The sequence below is a fragment of the Rhinopithecus roxellana genome, chromosome 6 (assembly GCF_007565055.1).
Source record: "Rhinopithecus roxellana isolate Shanxi Qingling chromosome 6, ASM756505v1, whole genome shotgun sequence".
Taxonomy (NCBI): Eukaryota; Metazoa; Chordata; class Mammalia; order Primates; family Cercopithecidae; genus Rhinopithecus; species Rhinopithecus roxellana.
In genome coordinates, this window is record NC_044554.1 from 123,239,150 (window position 1) to 123,261,748 (window position 22,599).

The window sequence follows — 22,599 nt, forward strand, 5'->3', positions numbered from 1 at the left end:
GTGTGCTAGCTTTAATCAACCAGTCTGGCAGGTTTGGATGGAGACAGATTTCTCAATCTTTTCTGATTTTTTTTTCATTAAAGACATCTCAACTGCTTGTATTGTATTTCTACTAGGCACTTCACCTGCAAGACTCTGAGATTTTATTGGAGGCAAAATTCTCCAAATTAAAATAATAGTTCTCTTAAGCAAAAGAGACTGTAGTGGCATGAGGTGACATTGCTGGTCAATAGGTGAAGAGGGATGGCACAGTTTGTGTCTCAGTGGAAGGATTTCTGGGAAAGCTAGACAGAAGACATTGAATTTCTGTAAATGGAAAATGGCATTGATCAGTGACTTAAGAGACTGGCTGGCCAATGCTTAAGATAATGGAAAATCTCTGAAAATTGTCAGAGATGCTTGCTACTCTGAATGGAGGAAGATATAATATTAGAAAATCTTCCTGTCCTTTGTTGGTTACAGTTTCAGTGACTGTGTTTTCTTTCCTTCAATGCTTCATATTATTCAGAGATATTAAAAAATGCTAATTTCATGTCTAGAAGAAAAAGAAATACAGTTAGTTCTTAATTTGCAAATGTTGCTTCTCTGTCTTCCTTTGCCCTCACATGCACATATTATCATCCTTTTCTGCATGTTTCCAGTTATTGTTTCCTGTAACCTCCTGCTTGATACAAGTTATTAGTTCAGTAAATCAACTTTCATAAGCTTAAGTTAGGAATGTTATCTTGTTTACTCTGTCAAAATAGCAAATAGAATTTCCTTCTGCATTTACCTGATTACTCTTCTAAATATGGATTCTGATCTACCCTCTTCATAAATAATTTCATTTTAAACCCAAAAGTGTTAACTCCTGTGATAACTAGTTAAGCTGTAATCTAACCAATGAAAGAACCACCATTTTAGACCTTGTCAAGAAAGTGAGTCCTGCTTGAGCCTTTGTCCTGAGATCTTGTTCTGAGAATATTTCTTGCAACTAGAGCTCTTATGTCCAGTATTAATGAGGAGGGAAGATCACACTCAGCTACCACCTCCAGCCACATGTTTCACTTTGCTCTTCCACCCCAAAGATATCAATGGTTATGGTTTTACGGTAATAGTTCACTTAGAAGGTTTATATTTTTACCCCTGCACCGAAAAAAAGCAGTCCCTACTGTAAAGAAGGTTTGCCTTGATAACTGCTATTAATAAATATTTGTTACATAGCAGGATGGAAGGCATATGAAACATCTGTTGAATCGATGTCTAATGAGCGAAGTGATGAATGAGAATGATTGTAGCTCAATGATGATAGCATTTTTGTCATGTTTTTCCCAACATTTTCCCCTGCAGTAACTGTAATATTCATTTGCACCTAAAGGCCTATTTTGGGTCAAAAAATAGGAGCCAAAGCGAAAGGGAAGCTGACCATCTGAGTACAAATTTATCTCTTGAGAAATAATGTTTTATGGTATGATGCGAAATTGTTTTGTTCTCCAAGATCACAATGATAATAATATTTATTTGTATTCCCCCCTGGAATGTAAGAGAAAGATGTAATCCTTACATATCCTTTCAGAATAAGTTTCCCAGATCTCATGAGGCCACAATTTTGGATGCTCTCCCATAATGAGAAGAATCTACAAATTGCTCCTGTTCCCCTTTATTAGTCCATCAGAGTTCTCATTTAATCGTCATTTTTTCCATTTCATGCTTTCCAGATCTGAAAATCTTTCCAGTGGTGGCCTTTATGCATTCTAATGATAGTTAATTAGTTGTCTTTCATCTAGCCTTAGTGTCTCTCCCAAACTATATTAAAAGCCAATGATTGTAACAATTCTAATGATCTGATGTGATATTGGACAGATCAAGTCTGGTCCCAGAATAATGAATAAAAAAACAAGAATAAAAGGATATAATACTTTCTTACACTTGATTTCTTTGCTGTGCTTCCTAAACTTATGCAATGTTGATTGACACTGGTGTGTGGTGTTGGGTTATCAAGGGCTTGAGAACAGTGTCACTGAATTTACAATCAAATTGAGAATAAAGATGGTTGTACTAATAAAGATAATAAATTTGATATGTTTGTGTATGGTTTTTAACCTATGCTTTTAGATTATCTTTCCCACTCCTACAGTACAATGAAATGGGATGTTAGCAGCCCATGGCTGAAATGAAAAACAGCATGGAATGAACAGGAGACGAGATGAATGAATGAAAAGATGAATAATATATTTCTTTAGAAAAATATGCAAATATACATCTTTTTGCTTTTAACATACTCTGTATTAATTTATACATGTACATAGCATAAGCATTTCACATAATTTGGACAGAACTGTGTGCAATTCTATAATAAGCTATTTTGTTTTCTTCAGCCCCTACTATATCAGCATAATAACATCTAAAATGTTTTAGCAATATATTATCACATTTGTACCAGAGCTGCCAGAAATACTCTGTTTTCCATGTTTGTAAACAAAAATAGAACACTACTACATAACACTGTGATTGGAAAAATGCCTTCTTTTCAATTCCCCCCTTACATTCAGTAAAGGAGACTTAAACTACTTTAGTATCCAAAATTCATTTTCTCTGTAGAAATATAATTTTCTCTGGGTGCACTAAATATGTAACCATAACAAATCAATTTATTATCTTTCCACAACTAAATCACTTCTGAAAGGCAGTGGCAAAATATGACATAGATGAGACTGGAGATTTGGAGGGTTTCAATGTACCTCCTCATTTAGTGTACAAATTAAATAATGGTAACTCTGATTACTGTTGCAAATTCACAAATTAATTTCAGGTGCCATTAATGATACTAGTTTATTCAGGATTGTCAAAAATCTTATACTGAGAAGTAAAGAGAGATATGGGAATACAATACTGGATTTTAATGAGAACCGTTAAACATGAATTAATTTATGGTTAAATTTGTAGCAGCTAATTTTTTCCCCCTCCTGTTTTGGTAATAACAAGAAACAAGAGGTCAACCACAAAATGATTTATAATTAGCCCTCCTGAATCTTCCTGGAAAAGACTGAGGTCTTGTTAAGCTTTGAAGCTGGGTTGAAAGCAGTTAATGGACTTATGTGGAGTCTTTTAATTACCAATTTTCAACAAATTTATCTCTTACTGCTAGATAGCACCCAAGGGCAAGAGGTAATCTGCTTTATAAACCTTGGAGTAATTTGCTTTATAAATCCTGGAGTTTAGGAAAGTGGAAAACTCTCTTTAAAGGGAGTATTGTCTTCCACTAAGAATTATATTTTTGGCAGTTTTGTAAAAATTTTTAGTGACAGATTTTTTGTGACCTCTCAGTTTATAAATGTCAGCAACTAAAGTACATTCAACATTAAGACCAATTCTTTACAACAGCTAGGGCCTGCCCAATGGACAGGATTATCCAAAACCAAGCTGAGCATGTAATGTTTACAGCAAATTGACTCTAAATTTCTTTTGCATTCAAAGCATACATCTTCCTGCCAAATGCGGGTATTTTTCTTCACATATTTAGTAATCTTTCTATTAGAAAGCCACTTTGTCTTGCAGAGGTCATGTAGTTCATGTGGTTTACATTGTAAGGATGGTAAAACATCTCAGTAACATCAGAATTGACTGAAATTTAAAAAAATAAAAATCAGATCCATAGCCAAATACAGAAATATTCTAATTCAAAATCCAGAGTTAAAAAGAAAAATATTGACAATGATTTTAATTTTTCAAAGTTATAAATGGCTCAAAATTGACAAGGAGCACCCTGTATCTGAACTAGGTCAATTTCATTGTTTTTCTTTGATACTTTGCTTGCATTACTATGACATTTGCATCTCAGTCCTGGATGAATGATGGAGTTCACAAGTTGCAGTGGGAGATTCCATTCCTAGACTGTCTCCCAAAGCAATAGTACCAAGAATAACTTTCTTCAAATTTACTATGGACAAATTCACTGAATAATTCTTCACAAATGATATGTTCGGTTCCTGGAAGGATGGAGCACACTTTAAACGCATGGTGTTTCTCCCAGGAAATGATGGCTCAGTGATCACGATGCTGTGTTTGCTTCACATTCAAGCGGATGTCTCTTGCTCTATGATATTCAAAGGGATGATCTCAGCGCTCTCCTCGCCTTGGTTGTTGGCTGGTTCATTCCTCAGCTCCTGATGGCAGATGTAAACCGGGATGTCGCCGGCCTCCGCAGCAGCTGCAGCGCGAGCCGAGCGGTTGGAGGGGCGCCTCCCCCAGCGCTGGTTCCATTGAATTTTGAATTGGACCCATTGGCGCTTCACGGTGGTTTGGACCTGGAAGAGAAAAAGCAGCCTGGTTTTTATATGATAGTCAGAAACGATCCATGCAAAGTTTATGAACATCATTCTTAGAGCTTATCAGATGTTAAAGAAAGTTAAATTGTAATTCTGATCTAAAGGGCTGGGCTGTGTATGCTGTGGCCACAGAATATACTTGGAAGAAGAATTTGCAAATGGAAGAACTGAGTTACTTGCCTAAATTACCCCTGACAAGGTTATTTGCTAGTTTTAAGAACAGGTTTCTTTAGCTTTCATATCCAATGAATAAAAGTTGATTTGGTTTACCAGGTAATGTGGTATGCATGTCATAATAGGGAGAAAGGTTGACAAAACTTTTTATATGCTACCATCCCTGATAAGGCAGAAGTTTTAAATTTAAGTGTGCACATGAAAAATATATATGTAAACCATAGCACAGTTCTGGATTTTATGATAACGGCCTCATACCGTGAACTTTTCCTTGTCCGACATGACTTGAGAGGGGGTATGCCAGACACACCTCTGGTTAATGCCATGACAACTTTTTAAGAATAAGATTTCAATCTCTTTCTTTTGAAAGACTTCTAAAATGTAAATAAACTTGCCAGACTTGTTTTATAAATAACGATAAATTATATATTGAACACAAGAGGTGAAGATATTAACATCAGAAAGCTCTAAATATAAAAACTACAATAACCACAACTGAAAACAGTACCACAGACAGTGAATTTGCTTGTCTAGCTCTGCTTTTTATAGAGCCAAATTCAACTTAGTAGTTAAGTTCCTCCTTCCTGTTGTCTCCAAACTTCTTGCTTTTCTCTATAGCTGAACAAAACTAAAAAAGAGATTATTGCAATAATCTCTATTCTGTGTTTCTGAGTTTCTATTGCTTTGTACATACGATAAACTTACTTAAAAATATTTGCATCAATTTATTAATACATCCTTAGTTCATTCTGCTGCCAAACTCACATATGACAGCTAAACACATGAGAGAGAAACTGGGGAATATATAATGTGAAATAAATCATGAAAACTACTTGATCATGGAGAATCATTTTATCTACTTTACATTTGTACAAATCTAAAAGATGAGAAAAATGACAGCAAAACCGATTACTGTTATAAAACTATATGTATATTATAAGGCTGAATGGTTCTGTGGCAAATATACTTTTTTTCTGTATCTAGTAGAGTAACAGTCTCCTCCGAGAATTATATTGTTCAGATATTTTTAAAGATTTTACTCAGGGAAAGACAAAGTCAAATGATTCCTCAAAAAGCAACTAAATGGAGTACAGAAATTGTAGCTGGAGAAGTTTATCTTCACACAGCACAGCAACCGTAAGGTTCAAGGTGACAAATGGCAATCAGAATTATTTAGCAATCTGATAATTTGGAATAGTAGACTTTTCAGATTATGGAGGCAACACATCCTGAGTTTTGTTTTACTTTGTTTTGCAGGTAATGAGTGGTTGCATGCAGGGTACTTTATATCTAAAGTGATTTAAAACAGACAAAGACAAAAACTTTAAGTGCTAAGGAATAAGGTGGGCCATGCAGCTAAAAGTTGTATTGAAAAAAGCCACACAGGAACAAAAGATAGAATAACAAGTTTCAGCTGTTTATTGAGTGTTTACTATGTACATAAGTATGTGATCTGTATTATTTAATCCTCACAACAGCCCTATGGGAAGGGCACTATTATCTTCACTTTACGGATGGGGCACTGAGGTTACTCAATGTGTCCAAAATCATATAGCTAGAATGTGGCAAAGCCACAGTACCAAGCAGAGCCTGGCTTTATTTGGATGGTACCATTACCGTAGCTTCAAATGCCAGGGTTATAATCTAGGCAACCATCAAATGCCCCACGGAGAAACTGGGAAATATACAGGTTCAGCACGTTTTTGGAGAAGCAATGTCTCCAGTCAAAGGAAGCTGATAGGCTGGGCGTGGTGGCTCACACCTGTGATCCCAGCACTTTGGGAGGCCGAGGTGGGCGGATCACGAGGTCAGGAGATCGAGACCATCCTGGCTAACACAGTGAAACCCTGTCTCTACTAATAATACAAAAAATTAGTCGGGCGTGGTGGCGGGTGCCTGCAGTCCCAGCTACTCAGGAGGCTGGGGCAGGAGAATGGCGTGAACCTGGGAGGTGGAGCTTGCAGTGAGCCGAGATTGCGCCACTGCACTCCAGCTTGGGGGAAGGAGCTAGATTCCATCTCAAAAAAAAAAAAAAAACAAAAAAAAAAAAAATAAGGAAGCTGATAATTTCCACTAATTCAGTATCTCTTAAATACCAAGATTTTCCTTGTAGCTGAAACTTACACAGATATTTAAAAGTATCCAAGCAGGCAGTTACGAGTTTAGAGTTAGTTTGCAAAAGGATCCAGCATGAAAAACAGGTCTTTTATTTCTCACCTGTCCTTTTAAAATAACTCCCATCAGAGTATCCATTTATATTAATAAAGTACACAGCCCAGCATGGGGCCAAAAGGTTTGATTTCTATTTTAATTTTTTAAAGTTATTATTATAGAAAGGATCACGGCCTTCTCTAATCGCATCCAAAATTATAGCCTATCCTTTTGTGTGGGATGGCAACCTGCTTTGATTTGTAAACTGTTCACATAATAGCAGGCCCTTAGCAGCATATAAAAGACACTTAAAGAATTATAGACTAATAAGGGCAATTATCTCCTACAATATCACAGGTTAAGCCTGATGCTGCTCTGATGACAAGAATAAGGGCATTTAATCTGAAAAACAAAACAAAACAAAACAGGGAGAGTTTTGTCGCTCCTGAAAATAAAAGAAATGTTACTAGTTGTAAATGGGATAAATGTAACAACAACAAAAAGATTTGAATTATATAAATTCATCACTCACTAAAAAAGCAACACACATTTTACATTTTTTCCTAATTATATCCATTTATGTATTGCCAACTTAAAGAAGTAGAGCCCTGGTCTTACAGTTTGAAGGCATAACTATTACACCTGGCTCTATTAATAAGCTTTGTAAAGTTGGTATATTTAGGTCTCAGTTCCTACATTTGTACAAAACAAAATAAGGTTAGAGTCTTCATGGTTGGATTTGAATGTTTTTGTCTTTCACCTTTCTTTTCCTGAGTTCATTATAAGCACCTACTATAGTTACGTACTGCAGAATAGAAGGTGAGGTTTACCCCAGGAGTTTTGATCCAATGAATGCAAAGATTGTAATGCCTACTCCTTCACACTGTCACCACAATCTAACAGACCTGCTGCAATCTGAGCTTAACATTTAGAAATCATGATTAAAAAAAAAAAAAAAAAAAAAAAAAAAACACTTTAAATTCCCTGGAAGTTAAAAAGTAATTGCACACCTTTTTTTTGTTTGTTTGTTTGGTTTTTTTTTTTTTTTTTTTTTTTTTTTTGAGATGGAGTCTTGCTCTGTCTCCCAGGCTGGAGTGCAGTGGCGCGAGCTCAGTTCACTGCAAGCTGCACATCCCGGGTTCAAGCGATTCTCCTGCCTCAGCCTCCCAAGTAGCTGGGACTACAGGCGCCTGCCACCATGCCCAGATAATTTTTTTTGTATTTTTTTTTTTTTTTAGTACAGATGGCGTTTCACCGTGTTAGCCAGGATGGTCTCAATCTCCTGACCTTGTGATCTACCCACCTCGGCCTCCCAAAGTGCTGGGCTTACAGGTGTGAGCCACCACGCCTGGCTTAGATGGTTTTATATGACTTCTGAAAGCCAGATTCCTATTAAGTCCTATTAATTAGATGCTAAGGGATACTTGTGAATATTATTTACAAAGTTGTTGCCAACATTCTTTTCAGCCTTTTGGAGGCCATAGTGGCAATATCTCTGCTGGTCTCTGATTTTATCTTACAAAATCTATATGCTCTATAATTAAATTATTAATTTATCTATAATTAATCTATAATTAAGTACTTGATCAGGTCTTTTTGATTCCCATTCATTATCTCTTTTCCTATGTTTGGGGAAGATTCCTTGTTCTAAAAGATAATAATACATAAGTATCATTTATAATAAGGTTAAACTTTTTGAAAACACTTAACCATTGTATTTCTTAATTTTCTTAAATAAAATTTCCCGCATCTCCCCAATTCATTAAGTCAAGGTCATCCACTGCTTGAAACACAAGTGTGATTGTGTCTAGAATAGTGGTTCTTAAAGTGTAGTCTCTGGGTCAGCAGCATCAGTATCACCTAGGAACTTGGTTAGAAATGCAGATTCTCAAACCCCACCCCAGACCTACTGAATAGGAAACTCTGCTGCTAGGGTCAAGCAATCTCTGGTTTCACAAATCTTCCAGGTGATTCTGATGTACACTCAAGTTTGAGAATACTGGTCTAGACCAAAGAAAATTATTGCTTAGCTTTGAGACTGTGAGTCTCAAAGCTGGCTTTCTTATATCTCTAGAAAGATATTGTATTGAAAATCAGGCTTTATTGAGTGGAGAATTTCTAAACAGAAAAACTTCTCTTTGCATATCTTGTGAAAATCTTACTGGTCTGCAGATAGTATTTTACTAAAAGCTACAGGGTAGAAAACATGTAGAATATGATATAGGTAGAGACCCTCACAGACAGGAAGGGGAAGTGGTGAGTGCATAGCCCTAAGAGGCCTGAGAGGAAGAGGAGAGAAAGACAGTTGCACAAATGGCCTTACATTTCTCCTTCATGGTGGTAGTACCTGGGAAAATGGGGAGAAGAAATCAAGCAAGAGATAATTTGCTTTCTTAGGAACACTCCATTGTATCAAGTCTTTCTTTTGGATTCGAGAGCAGAGTCTTGAAAATAGCTAGCCCTGAAAAGAAACTCCACATTTGCCCCTGGCACCATGTCCAACAGCGGAGCAGCAACGGCTATGGCATGTAAGGAAGATAGATTCACAGGCTCTATATGGTGTGAAGAAAGGAGCTGGAGTTCCAGGCTCCTCAGGTGGCTTGGCGGAAAGAACTTGTGAATCAGAACAGGACTGTGGCTTCATCAAGGAGGTCACAGAGTGAAAAGACCTCTCAAGTGCTTAGTAGTAAGGGGAACCAGTGTGAACTTCAACAGTGGGTGCTGGCATTATAACTTGGTAGCCAGTTGCTCTTTTGGACAAAGGCTTTTTGAATTGACTGAATATTTTCTATAAAGAGACTGCTGTAAACCACTAGAAGCTGGTGGAATAGTCTCTTGAAAGCAGGATAAGCTACAGGAAATAAACAAAATTTTAGCTTTTGCACACTCCAATTTGTGACAGTTAAATGGAGATGTTTCTGATCATGCTACTTTCATCTATAAACTATTTTATCCACGAGGTACAGAGAATAGCAAGACACAAGAAAAGGGAGAAAATCCAGTGTGCTGTTAGAACTTTCATTTCTAAGCTACTTCTTGGAAACAAATTGTGCATTTTTTATGGCAGCAATCATCTTTTTCAGGTCTCTTAGATACCTAATAATTTACTGATATGTTTGGATAGTCAATGTCTACTCATTTGGAAGAGTCATTGTAGGAAATGCTTGATACATAAGCATGCTCTATGGTCATCTCCTGATTCCTGTTGCTTTAATTCTTCACATTCCTTTCCTGCTTCTAGTCTACCCACTGACTCTCTATATGATTCATTTTCATAATGATCATTTCACCGATAATATACCAATCATGAATCAAAATTCAAAAATGAAATAATCATTTCACTGATAACATACCAATCATAATCAACATTAAATTGCACATAACACAATGTGATGTGATCTCATTATCACATTGAGTTAGCCCCCTAGATTTCTGCTAAAACTCAGTATTCAGTCAGGCATCGTCCCATCACAGCCCTATCTTAGATGCAGCTGGAAATAACTTCCTGCATGTGTGAGTGCCCTGCCTGTGTTCAATGTTGTAAGGTGACGCATTCATAGAATGCCCAGCTGAGATTCAGATGCCTAAAATCCATGGGCTTGTGATATTACATTTGGCATAGTACACAATTTCTACATTATTAGAAATGTCACACTTGTACCTTCCCCCAGTAACGGGATCTTAATGAAAATGGAAATGGTTTCTTTACTTCAAAATCAGAGATAACATACACTCAAATGAACTCGAGACATTCAATTGCTAGGGTACCCCTGGGTTTTCTTTCTATGTCTGACACTTCCAATGACAGTATCATAGCTAAGACACAATAAATATTGTGGTATTTTTACAAATGCATGCAATCCTCTTGTGTTTTTCCAGGTATGCCCCACAGAGCTTGATTTCTTATATCAGCTCTATTTTGATATTATTTTAGATGAAAAAGTTTATTTTGCATGCCACCTGAAACAATCCAAAAGGCATAGATATACATTTACAGAAATTGATATAAACATGGGATGACTTATGCCCTACTCATTTATTAGCTTTTATCATTCTAAAAAATATTAAAATTCTAAAAATATTGCCACTCTAACAGCTGACAGTGGAAGAATGTCTTTTCATTTCTATTCTAGGCCCTTAGTCTAGCCCTTAGCAATAGTAAATGCACAATGTATTTTTGTTGAATGAAGGAATGAGTTGGTAGATGAATTGATGAAGAAAGGAAGGAATAAAATGTAATAATTAAAATGAAGAATAGGAACAATGAAAACTTTGTCATGTTGGGGTTGGAAACAGGTATGAACAGGTCACAGAATAACAAAATATTGTAGGTGCTCACTAAATATTATTTAACTTAGAAAAAGGAATAGGGAAAAAATTATCAACTGACAATAGTTAGAAACATTTCTAATTACTAATAGGAAAGTAATATATTGATGTCTTGGCAAAATGTGATTTGCCTTGTATGGAATTATTCTTAATAGGAATTGATTTAAAATGTTCAAATATGCTTGGGCATTAAAAGTTGTGTGGTTCTAGAAAAAGTATACTAACATAGCTCCAGGAAGGAATTATAGATATAGGTAAGTTAATTGGGACTTAGTCAATTTAATTGAAAATCAGGAAATCTGTGTTCCAGTCTGGGTTACAACCATAACTGCATTTGTGACATTGGGTAAATCACATGATCTTTCTGGAGTTTAGATTTCTTCCCTGAAAAATGAGGAAGATTTTGAATCATGTTCCCTAAAACCCCGGAAGTTCTTTGGAAGGACGTCTGGAGCTACAGAAGCCCCACTTTTATGTTTTATAGATTTGGCTCCCAGGAAAGATTTGGTTGGAAGAAAGGGTAACTCTGGCTAAAAACACCCTGAGAATAGAATGGATCAGCCATATAGCTCTCTAGATTTTACTGATCTAAATATTTGCATTGTAGATTATTTGAGAAACCTTTTTGAATCTTAACTTCAGGGTGATTTACAAACTCTGAATAAGTAGTAGGGTGCTAGCACCAAGCAACTGGAAAAAAGGTAGGAACTAGTACAAACCGAATGGAGATTGTCTGCCCTAGTTAGGGCTTGGGTCTTCCAAAGGGAATACACATATGACTTCTCTTTCTAATGGCATCCAGAATAGCTTTCACTATTGCTGCTAAGGGTGCTGATCTGTCCAAGATGCAACCCGAGGAAATTAGCTGCCTGTCTGAATCATATTTACCATTGTACTACACATCCATAGATAAGATTGAGCTTGGAGTAGTGGAAAAAACATAATGTTGATAATCACAAAACCCTATGAGGTCAACTGTAGAAGTGAGATGAAATGAAATGTGTACGGAGGCCCTTTGGAAAAAATGCTGCCTTTACATAAACAAGTGATAGTATTATAAGAAATGCATGCTTACCTCATTGTTGCAGAAGCAGTAGATGGTCGCAACAAAGAAGCCCTAAAAAGGGAAGGAAAAATACAGTTCAAGTTATTTTTGTGTTCATTTTGTTGTTTAGTAAACAACATGATAGACTGCCCGGAGAAGGCTCGATGAAGGAAAAAAAGCAAGAAAAAGAATTATCTACCATTCATAGTCAGTGCTGCACTATAAGAATATTCCATTAGAAATATATTTTTTCTTGTTAGGATTCCATTGTTTGGCTAAAAGGATAGCTCTAGTAAATCTAATTAATATTTTGCTCCCTTTAACGTGGAGATTTATAGCAGCATATGCTGATTATAGTGAATTTGAAAAAAACACTACGCTTCAAAAATTTAAAAATAGAGACCTTGTAGAATTCAGTAGAGGAATCGTTTACAAGGACAAGTGTCATAGTGGGTGGCTATGGGTCTGTGTCCTGTGTTGTCACGGTGAACTAGTGCAGTACCATACCCACTGCCAAGTTCATCTCTCAGATAAGGACATGGACTAAGAAACTGACTGAGTCCTGGTCACTGCTTGAAGATTTCTTGTGCCCAAGGTTTGATTATGGCAAAAGCACAGCTTGAACTATTCAGACAATCCCTAAACTTTCTTTCTAGCCCTATTCATTTTGACCTCCTCCTCACATTAAACCTAATATAGAAAATAAAACTATTTTGAAATTTGTAATAGAGACAGCAAAACTCTGCCTAAGAGCCTGTGATAGAATTACTCCTGCCAAGGACTCCCACATCCCATCTTGCTATCCAAATACAGCAGTACGCTTTCAGTGGGGCTTTAGATCTGGGGAAAAGTGAATGGAACTAGGGCAGCCATTCTTCTATCCAGTGTGGCAGACACTGGACAGCCCAGGACAGCCCAGGACAGCCCCTGAGAGTCCAATGCATTCTCTCCTACATGAGGAGAGGCCTGGATACAACTTCCCTTTATAGCACTGAACCGTCATGAATGGATTCCTGACATTTGCCTGACAAATGGAGGGTGATAGAGCAGGAGGCATGGACAGCTTTGTGCAAATTCCTCATTACCCCAGAGCCAGCATTTATTTATAAAGGAAAATCTGACAATTTCTATATTTATGACCAGGGAGAACATGCCTGGATGGGACCAGCTGAGGGCCCTGGGAATGACAAAAAAGCAGGTACAGAAAGAAACAGGAAGAAACAGCCTCAGAAAAACTGGTGTCCTTCAGAATTTTGTCTGGGCTTATTGAATTGGAGGCTTAAATGTTATGACATTTAAGATCATGGGTTCGTCAGACGTGTGCAGTGGCTCACACCTGTAATCCCAGCACTTTGGGAGGCCGAGGCAAGCAGATTACCTGAGGTCAGGAGTTCGATACCAGCCTGGCCAACATGGTGAAACCCCATCTACTAAAAATACAAAAATTAGCCGGGCATGGTGGCACACACCTGTAATCCCAGCCACTCGGGAGGCTGAGGCAGGAGAATTGCTTGAGCCCAGGAGACGGAGGTTGCAGTGAACAGAGAGCGTGCCACTGCACTCCAGCCTGGCGGACAGAGTGAGACTCTGTCTAAAAATAATAAATAAATAAATAAATAAATAAATAAATAAATAAATAAATAAAATGATAATAATAAAAGATCATGGGCTTTAGAGTTAAAATCAGCTAGCTGAATAAGCACAGTAGTTGAATAAATACACCTTTGGCTTCCTTACCTGGAAATGAATCAGAGAGTGCATCACGTAATCATATATCTTCCCAAGCATCTTGTTGGAAGGTCTCCAGGGAAAGACGACAAACTGGATTCCCAGCAGGGGCACAAGGATCATGGTGGCCTTCACAGCTTTCAGGTACATGTGGGATTCCGCCTCATGGGTTTCCCTCATTTTGGTCACAAGCACCCGGACAATGTTGAGCAAAAAGAAGAAATTGACCTGCAAATATATGGTGTTATGAGCAAATCATACAGAAAAGTATCACTTAAGAATGTGCACTGTCCTCAGTTTTTGTTTATCCAGTGTGAGCAACAAATGTTACCTACGTAGAACTAGAGAGTCTACCTGGGAAGTAGCACAATTTGCTCAGCATTTCTAGGGCTCTGGAGAAGTGGTTTAATTTTATGTTCCCTCCAGCGGTATATAAAACAGTTGCTTATCACCCTTGCCAACACTTGCTATGAACACTCTTTTTAATATGAGCCTTTCCACGGTGGGGGTGGTGGAGGGTAGTATTACCTCATTCTTGTTTTAATCTGCATTTTCCTGATGATACATGAGCTGAACACTTTTTCATACATTTATTAGTCTTTATTTGGAACATTGCAGATACCTTCTTGGACTCTAAGTTTTGTCTTTTCAGTCTGTAAATGTTGTCTTCATTTTAATGTAGCTGATTTATCAATCTCTTCCTTAAGTGCCTTTTGTATCCTGCTTTAGAAATCTTTCTGTATCTGAAGCTCATGAAGATAGTCACCTAATGTGTCTTTTTTGGGGGGCCTCTATGGTTTGGTCTTTCACATTTAAACCTACAGTTAACTGAAAACACATTTTTTTTGTATCTGGTTGCGGAAGGAATCAATTACTTTTTCCCCCACACATATGCAATTGCTGAATACATGTTTGATATTTTTTCTGTATGTATATCTAATTGACCATCTCTTTCCTCTGCTCAAAAGTGTTGCTGTCATAAATCAAGTGCCCATATTTGCATGGGCAGCTCTTTCAAAATGATAATTAATTGCTGAATCTTTTTTTTTTAGTTTTGAAATGCACTACTATGCATTTCCTTTGGTCATGAAATTAGGAATTCCAAATATATCAATTTCTGTTAATTTATAGTCATTCACAGTGAAGTATGCATATAATCATCCCATATACACATTTTTAATGGATCCTGGAATCTGCATTTCCTTAAAAATTTCTAGATAATTAAGGCAAGAAATGTGTGTTTTAGAATTTTAAATATAAGAGTAATTGCTAAAGATTTTACTTCATTTATTATTTTATTAGGAGATATTTTATAACCATGAATTTATGAGTAGCTATTATTACTTTTGTTATTTTTAACAGATAAAGATATGGAGCAGTACTAAGTTTTAATGACCTAGAGTTAGAGATTATCTTCCAAAAGTACCTGAAAGACGATTTAATCTAACTTTTTCCTTAAAAAAATCAGGGGACATTTTTAGGTTAATTGATTTATCTAAATTTTCAGAGCTGGTAGATGATAGAGCTAAGACATGAGGCCAAGTCTACTGAATCCTAGGTAAGTAAGAACTGTAGCATCCTCATTAAGAATCTGACATTTGGCTGGAGTCCACTATTTATTACTATCTCACTAATTGAACTTGTGTTGAATATTTGAATTTCTGGACCTTAAGTTCACAGAACCAAAGACTTTTAGAGCTCTGGAAAGTCAAGGTTTTCAAAGATCCTAGATGTGCAAAACACAAACAAACTTCTTGCAGCCCCTTGGCCTCTCACCTTTACCTAGGGAGTCTAGTTATAAAAGTCTTAAAATATGAGCTACATTGCTGTAGCTGTAGTGTGAGTCTGTAATGAAATGAGCTGTAGCTATAGTGTGAGTCTGTAATGAAAATGAGCTCATGATAACCCCTCCACGTGTAAGTAAAAGGCATTTTTTTGAAGATTCTAAAATCAATTGCTTTTTTTTTTTACTATAGAATACCGTCAAATTAGCTTCATTTTGAAGTTATAAAACATGATAAACAGAACCATATGCACAGAAATCTCAACTAAGAGATAACACCACTAATATTGCAGTAAAAAACTAATTCTCACCACAAGTGCCGCCATGACAGGGCCATGGATTATGTAAAGCAAATGGGTTTCCACACTCAGCCAGCAGCTGAAAAAGGGTGAGGGGACACATTAATACACAAAAACATTTTGTTTATGAATATATTAACTTAAACATCACCATAATACTTACTTGTCATTGAAGTACACGGCCCTGGTAATAGCATGGATAGTGGTTGGCACCAGCGGAAACCCTACAAATGTGAAAAGTACAAATCACACTTGGTTTCTTGGTCATAACCTTTAAGTATAGCTGCATGGAAAATGGTACTGCACTTGCAAAAATACTGGCAAATTGAGTGTATCTGTCAAGATGTTCCCCTGATATTTTCACAAAAATCATCTTTGGTCAAGTCAGTCAAAATGCTCCCAGTTAGAACATCATGTGCTTCCAGAGAGTTTGGTTAAGAGCATCCAAATAATTAAAAGCCTTTTACAAATTGCTGAGTGTAGTAGGTACACGATGACTATTATTACCATTGTTATGTTTGTAATGGTGACTATTAACTGAGACCAGAAAGCCTTTCATTGTAGGTGAACTGGGCTCTCTCATGGAGAGGAGCTGGGTCACCCCAGAGGGATGTGACCTGGGACGGTGTATGAAAGCAATAGTCTGATTGCTCCTAAAGCCTTAGCTGATGTTCACATTCTTTCTTCTAGACTTTTTTGTTTTTCTGTCTGTTTATATCTCATGTGGTGATTCTGTTTCCTTTTAATATGAATACTTCAGAGAAGCCAGTATGTTCCCTACTTTCTGTATGTTCTGGCTAGAGAAACTTTATGAAGGCAGCTTACTGTACCTCCCTGACTAAACTCAAAGTGTTAATAAAAAAAATTTTTTTTTAAATTTATAAACAGGAAAATGGAGACAGTTATTGGAATATGTCCTTCTAGATTATAATTTTTAAATCAATTTGTATTCTATAAGTATAACCTAAAGTTGTAATTTTCATTAAAAAAGAAAAAATAAGTCTTTTTACTCAGATGTACAACAATAGAATATTGCTTGATTTGATTGAGACATCCGTAGAAAGAAATTTTGTTATTGTCATCAGATTAAGAAATGTGTCTTAGGCAAGCAGAGAGCCAAATCAGGAATGAACTTCCATTCACAATTGCTTCAAAGAGAATAAAATACCTAGGAATCCAACTTACAAGGGATGTCAAGGACCTCTTCAAGGAGAACTACAAACCACTGCTCAGTGAAATCAAAGAGGACACAAACAAATGGAAGAACATACCATGCTCATGGATAGGAAGAATCAATATCGTGAAAATGGCCATACTGCCCAAGGTTATTTATAGATTCAATGCCATCCCCATCAAGCTACCAATGAGTTTCTTCACAGAATTGGAAAAAACTGCTTTAAAGTTCATATGGAACCAAAAAAGAGCCCGCATTGCCAAGACAATCCTAAGTCAAAAGGACAAAGCTGGAGGCGTCACGCTACCTGACTTCAAACTATACTACAAGGCTACAGTAACCAAAACAGCATGGTACTGGTACCAAAACAGAGATATAGACCAATGGAACAGAACAGAATCCTCAGAAATAATACCACACATCTACAGCCATCTGATCTTTGACAAACCTGAGAGAAACAAGAAATGGGGAAAGGATTCCCTATTTAATAAATGGTGCTGGGAAAATTGGCTAGCCATAAGTAGAAAGCTGAAACTGGATCCTTTCCTTACCCCTTATAAGAAGATTAATTCAAGATGGATTAGAGACTTAAATGTTAGACCTAATACCATTAAAACCCTAGAAGAAAATCTAGGTAGTACCATTCAGGACATAGGCATGGGCAAGGACTTCATGTCTAAAACACCAAAAGCAACGGCAGCAAAAGCCAAAATTGACAAATGGGATCTAATTAAACTAAAGAGCTTCTGCACAGCAAAAGAAACTACCATCAGAGTGAACAGGCAACCTACAGAATGGGAGAAAATTTTTGCAACCTACTCATCTGACAAAGGGCTAATATCCAGAATCTACAAAGAACTCAAACAAATATACAAGAAAAAAACAAACAACCCCATCCAAAAGTGGGCAAAGGATATGAACAGACATTTCTCAAAAGAAGACATTCATACAGCCAACAGACACATGAAAAAATGCTCATCATCACTCGCCATCAGAGAAATGCAAATCAAAACCACAATGAGATACCATCTCACACCAGTTAGAATGGCAATCATTAAGAAGTCAGGAAACAACAGGTGTTGGCTAGGATGTGGAGAAATAGGAACACTTTTACACCGTTGGTGGGATTGTAAACTAGTTCAACCATTATGGAAAACAGTATGGCAATTCCTCAAGGATCTAGAACTAAATGTACCATATGACCCAGCCATCCCACTACTGGGTATATACCCAAAGGATTATAAATTATTCTACTACAAAGACACATGCACACGTATGTTTATTGTGGCACTATTCACAATAGCAAAGACTTGGAATCAACCCAAATGTCCATCTGTGACAGACTGGATTAAGAAAATGTGGCACATATACACCATGGAATACTATGCAGCCATAAAAAAGGATGAGTTTGCGTCCTTTGTAGGGACATGGATGCAGCTGGAAACCATCATTCTTAGCAAACTATCACAAGAAGAGAAAACCAAACACCGCATGTTCTCACTCATAGGTGGGAACTGAACAATGAGATCACTTGGACTCGGGAAGGGGAACATCACACACTGGGGCCTATCATGGGGAGGGGGGAGGAGGGAGGGATTGCAGTGGGGAGTTATACATGATATAAATGATGAATTGATGGGTGCTGACGAGTTGATGGGTGCAGCACACCAACATGGCATAAGTATACATATGTAACAAACCTGCACGTTATGCACATGTACCCTAGAACTTAAAGTATAATAAAAAAAAAAAAAAAAAAAAAAAAGAAATGTGTCTTAGGAAAGAATTAAATCAATGCATTTTTATTTTCTGTGAGTTATATACAAAAAGGGGTCTCAAACTATTGAATTTTCACCTGAGAACAACCTCAGCTTTTAAATCCAGGAAGCATATATTTAATAGGACCATAGATTTAATGTTTGGCCTGAAATAATTTTGAGTTTCTTTACACAAAACATGATTGTGTTATTCGCTGCAGTTCTAACATACCATTTTCCCACTTGGGCTCAGACACAGAAACAAAAGTCTCTGAACTTATTTTGAGATGCATATTTTAGAATTAGACAGAAAGAGACGCATATGGAAAACTGAATCCCACCTCACCATTTTGTAGAAAGGAAAGTGCTTTCTACTTCATCTGGAGAGGAGTATAGACCCCACACCTTTTAACATCCGGGGCTCTTTGCCTTCCTCTGGCTATGATGCCTCCTTTTAGGTAGTTTGTTTTTCTGTTTTTTTCTTTTTTCTTTCTATTCTTCTCAAGGTCCCAAGATCCATAACAACCCATTCCTCCCACCAAAGATAATAAGATTCAGAATAATCCTGTCTCTGTAGGGTTCATTGTTTTTAGAGGGATTTAATAAATTCTATTTGTTCAATGTAGAAATCCATGGCGGAAATTTCCTTCCTTTGATTTTTAACAAGGGGAAAAACAGCAAGCCAAGGCAAAGAAACAGTTTGAAGAGGGTTGCAAAATAAATGATTTTCCTGAGAACTAAACTTCAGTATTTGAAATTACTTCAATTGGAGAGAAATCAACGACTAAGTGGTGCCATGTAGACTTGGAAGGGAGTAACTATTGAAAGAACCATTCTCTGATTTTCTGTTGGGCAGAATTTCACCATCAGATACTTGTTCACCCAGTGGCTGATGTTTACAATGTCTCTTACAATTCTTTGAGATTGGTTTCAAATCCTAGAGTTGGTAACATTATTCACAGCTGAATTAAATGAATGGGCTTTATATCACCTGCAAACAAATTAGGTGCTATAATACTACTGGGCTTTTTTGGGCCAAATTTTCTGCAGTCTAACTTTCAAGGCTCTTTTAAAAGTAGGTAGATTTTGCTTTTTTTCTGGCATTGTAAAATTTAGAACCTATCATACTGTCTTCATGTGAAAAAAATTTTCAAAGGACTATAAAAATATTATCCAGAAGAGACTTACTCTCTTGCCCCGTTAAATTTTATAAAGTTTCTGTGAAGCTATTTTTTCTTGAGAAATTAATTGGTATTAATTTTACCCATTGTCCTCCCATCCAAAGATAATGCTTGCTTAAAGTTCTAAGAAAGGAGCCATTGCTTTAAAATATGTCAATTTTGTTCTCAGAGTTCAGATTTGGCAATGTGATTTTTCAGTGGTAACAAGTTTGGTGGAATTTTGGGGTGTGTGTGTGTGTGTGTGTGTGTGTGTGCATGTGTGCATGTAGAAAGATAGTCTTAGCTTTGGCATGCTAAAATCATTACATTTTAGAACTATTTGGTTGACTATCTTTACAAAAATCTATCTACAGAAGTGCAAATCCCTCTAATTCTTTTTTTAATTTAAATTTTTATATTATTGTGGCAAGAACAATTAACATGAGGTCTGTCCTCTAAAGAGATTTTTAAGTGCATAGTACAATATTGTTACCTATAGGCACAATGTTGTACAGCAGAAACCTGAAATTTACTCATCTTGCGTTACTTAATCTGTATAACCATTGATTAGCAACTTCCCATTCTGTGCTTACCTTACTAAGTGTAATGTTCTTTGGTATTCTACTTGAATCACTCTAATGAAGTTTTAAATAGTTGTTGATTACAGAAGCTTAAGGTATCACATAAACAATTTACTTGTTATCATTGCTTTTGTTTTTGATACAGCTGAGCAGCTTGTTCCTTTTTTCCTTTGAATTGTTTATGTGTTTTAAGCAGATATCTTCATTGAGCTGTCCATGATGATGCCAAAAAATTTTATAACTAATTCACAATGCATCAGGATACTCCAAGAACAGTATAAATTTTTCCTTCCAGGGTGCCCTTGTCTCTGCTGAATGTCACAGACAATAATAAATTTACAGACTTTTTTTCCCATGAAAAATTTTCAGAGTGTGGCAGATAGATGTTTTGAACAATCAAAACTGGTAAAAGAAATATACCATAGATTTTATTTCAAAGGAAATAAATCTGGTAGAAAGTGTGTATTTGTGTGTGTGTTTGGGGTGAAATGTTATTATCATGTCTTTGGAAGGCATTTGATCAGCACCAATTATTATGATTGTGATTATCAGAATTGCCATTGGAGTGATTAAATTGTATTGAGTCTATTCTTGGCATAACCAGATTTGGAAGTCTAGAAATTGTTGAGAGGGTGTATATACGGATGAGAAGGCCAGGGAAAGGAAAAATTAGTCTCTTTGGAAGGCTGGGGCTAAAAGAGAAAAAAAAAATAGTAAAAGGCCATTTTGAGAAAATTTTCCCCTGTTTTAGGACAGGAAAGAGCAGGAGAACCTGTTACCTGATGTGGAACCAGCAGGATAGTGATAGCCTGATTTCTAACCTCACTGGATGGTTAAGGAAACAGGGTGCAGCTGCTTCCTTAACAGCTGCTCCGTGTAAGGGAGCAGCCATGCAGATGAGGTGATCTGGTGCATATCCTAGACAGCCTGTACAGTTCACAAAGACCCCTTTCTCAGTCCTTTGCTGGAGGGTTCACTATCCCTAGACATGTTCACACTATGTGACAACATCCCCCTCAATTTTCTTGGCTACAGTTTATTGAACCAGGGTAGGCTATCTGCCTTCAGTTGGATCAATCAGATTCTCTTGTCCTGCTATTCAGAACTGGAACTTAAAGATGAGCATTTAGTTTCTGTGAGTGCCTAGAACAGAAACATGTGTACTCAGGAAACTATGGGGCAAGATATATTTACTATGAACTGGAGGGAACAGACACCCTGTGGTCTATGGTCTGTAAAGAAAGAGAAGGGTAAAAACAGATATGCAGAGGAAAAACAAAGACAAAAGGCAGAGGGAGAGAGCTCCTGGTTTATCTGGTCCCAGGCTACAGCCCTTTTAGTTGCCTGGCTATATTTCTGCCCTTGGATTCCATGAGATACACTAGATTCTGACAACTTCTCTGCATTTGCTTAAGTTAGAACATCTTACTCTGTTGTTTGCAACCAGATAATTGTAGCATCATCAATTCAATTTTGAGGCATCCCGCCTATCTGCCCCACTGACCCACCATTATCAGATTATCCCATTGGGCTTGGGGAATGCATTTGGTTAAAATCATGTACTCCTGTCATGTAAGGGTGTTATGGAAACCAGTATGGCATAACACCAGCCCCTTTCTGCAGTTTGCAGACTGCAGGAAAGACTCCAGGCTGCTTATATGACTTCCCAAGCACATTTCTATAAAGTTGGTGACAATGCCTGTTGGGCAGGGCTTTAAATACAAAGGGTGATGTTTTTAAAAATCCCTTGGATTATCCTCCCTCCTCACTTCATCTCTCCTCTCTTACCAGTATTTGGAGGGACTCCCCAGCCTGCTGCATTAAAGGTCAAGCTTAGTTGAAGGCCATCCACAGCCTCTGCTCTCAGAGTCACAGTCACCCATCATGTGGTGTGGATGTGGTGAGAGAAGCCTTTGGCTCTATAGTCAGTGAGGGATGGCCCGTGAGTTCCTCCTCTGGTATGGAAGTTTCAAGGTAAGGCTGAAACTTTTTTTTTGATAAGGCAGTAGGTGTTTTTATTGCAGCATTTAATTTTCTTTCATTGCCTCACCTTCTGTTCAGTTCCCTTCCACCAGGGGGAGCTGGACTTTCAGCAGCCCTGGGGGGAAGGG

At 37.1% G+C, this 22,599-nt stretch overlaps 1 protein-coding gene across 4 annotated transcripts in view; it reads right to left on the minus strand.

Moving 5' to 3' along the window:
- Positions 1–2,190: 2,190 nt before the first annotated feature.
- The window catches only part of CALCR (calcitonin receptor), a 155,335-nt gene continuing 134,926 nt past the window's right edge, over positions 2,191–22,599 (minus strand). For 2 of the 4 annotated variants that reach the window (XM_010353150.2, XM_010353151.1), the window contains exons 9-13: positions 15,980–16,040; positions 15,829–15,895; positions 13,744–13,962; positions 12,037–12,078; positions 2,192–4,286 (exon numbers count right to left, since the gene is read on the minus strand). In XM_010353150.2, the coding sequence (XP_010351452.1) occupies positions 4,056–4,286; positions 12,037–12,078; positions 13,744–13,962; positions 15,829–15,895; positions 15,980–16,040 (620 nt within the window). In that variant the 3' untranslated portion in view covers positions 2,192–4,055. Of the gene's footprint in view, positions 4,287–12,036; positions 12,079–13,743; positions 13,963–15,828; positions 15,896–15,979; positions 16,041–22,599 lie in introns of all 4 variants that reach the window. The other 2 variants (XM_010353149.2, XM_010353152.1) reach the window with 2 other exon arrangements.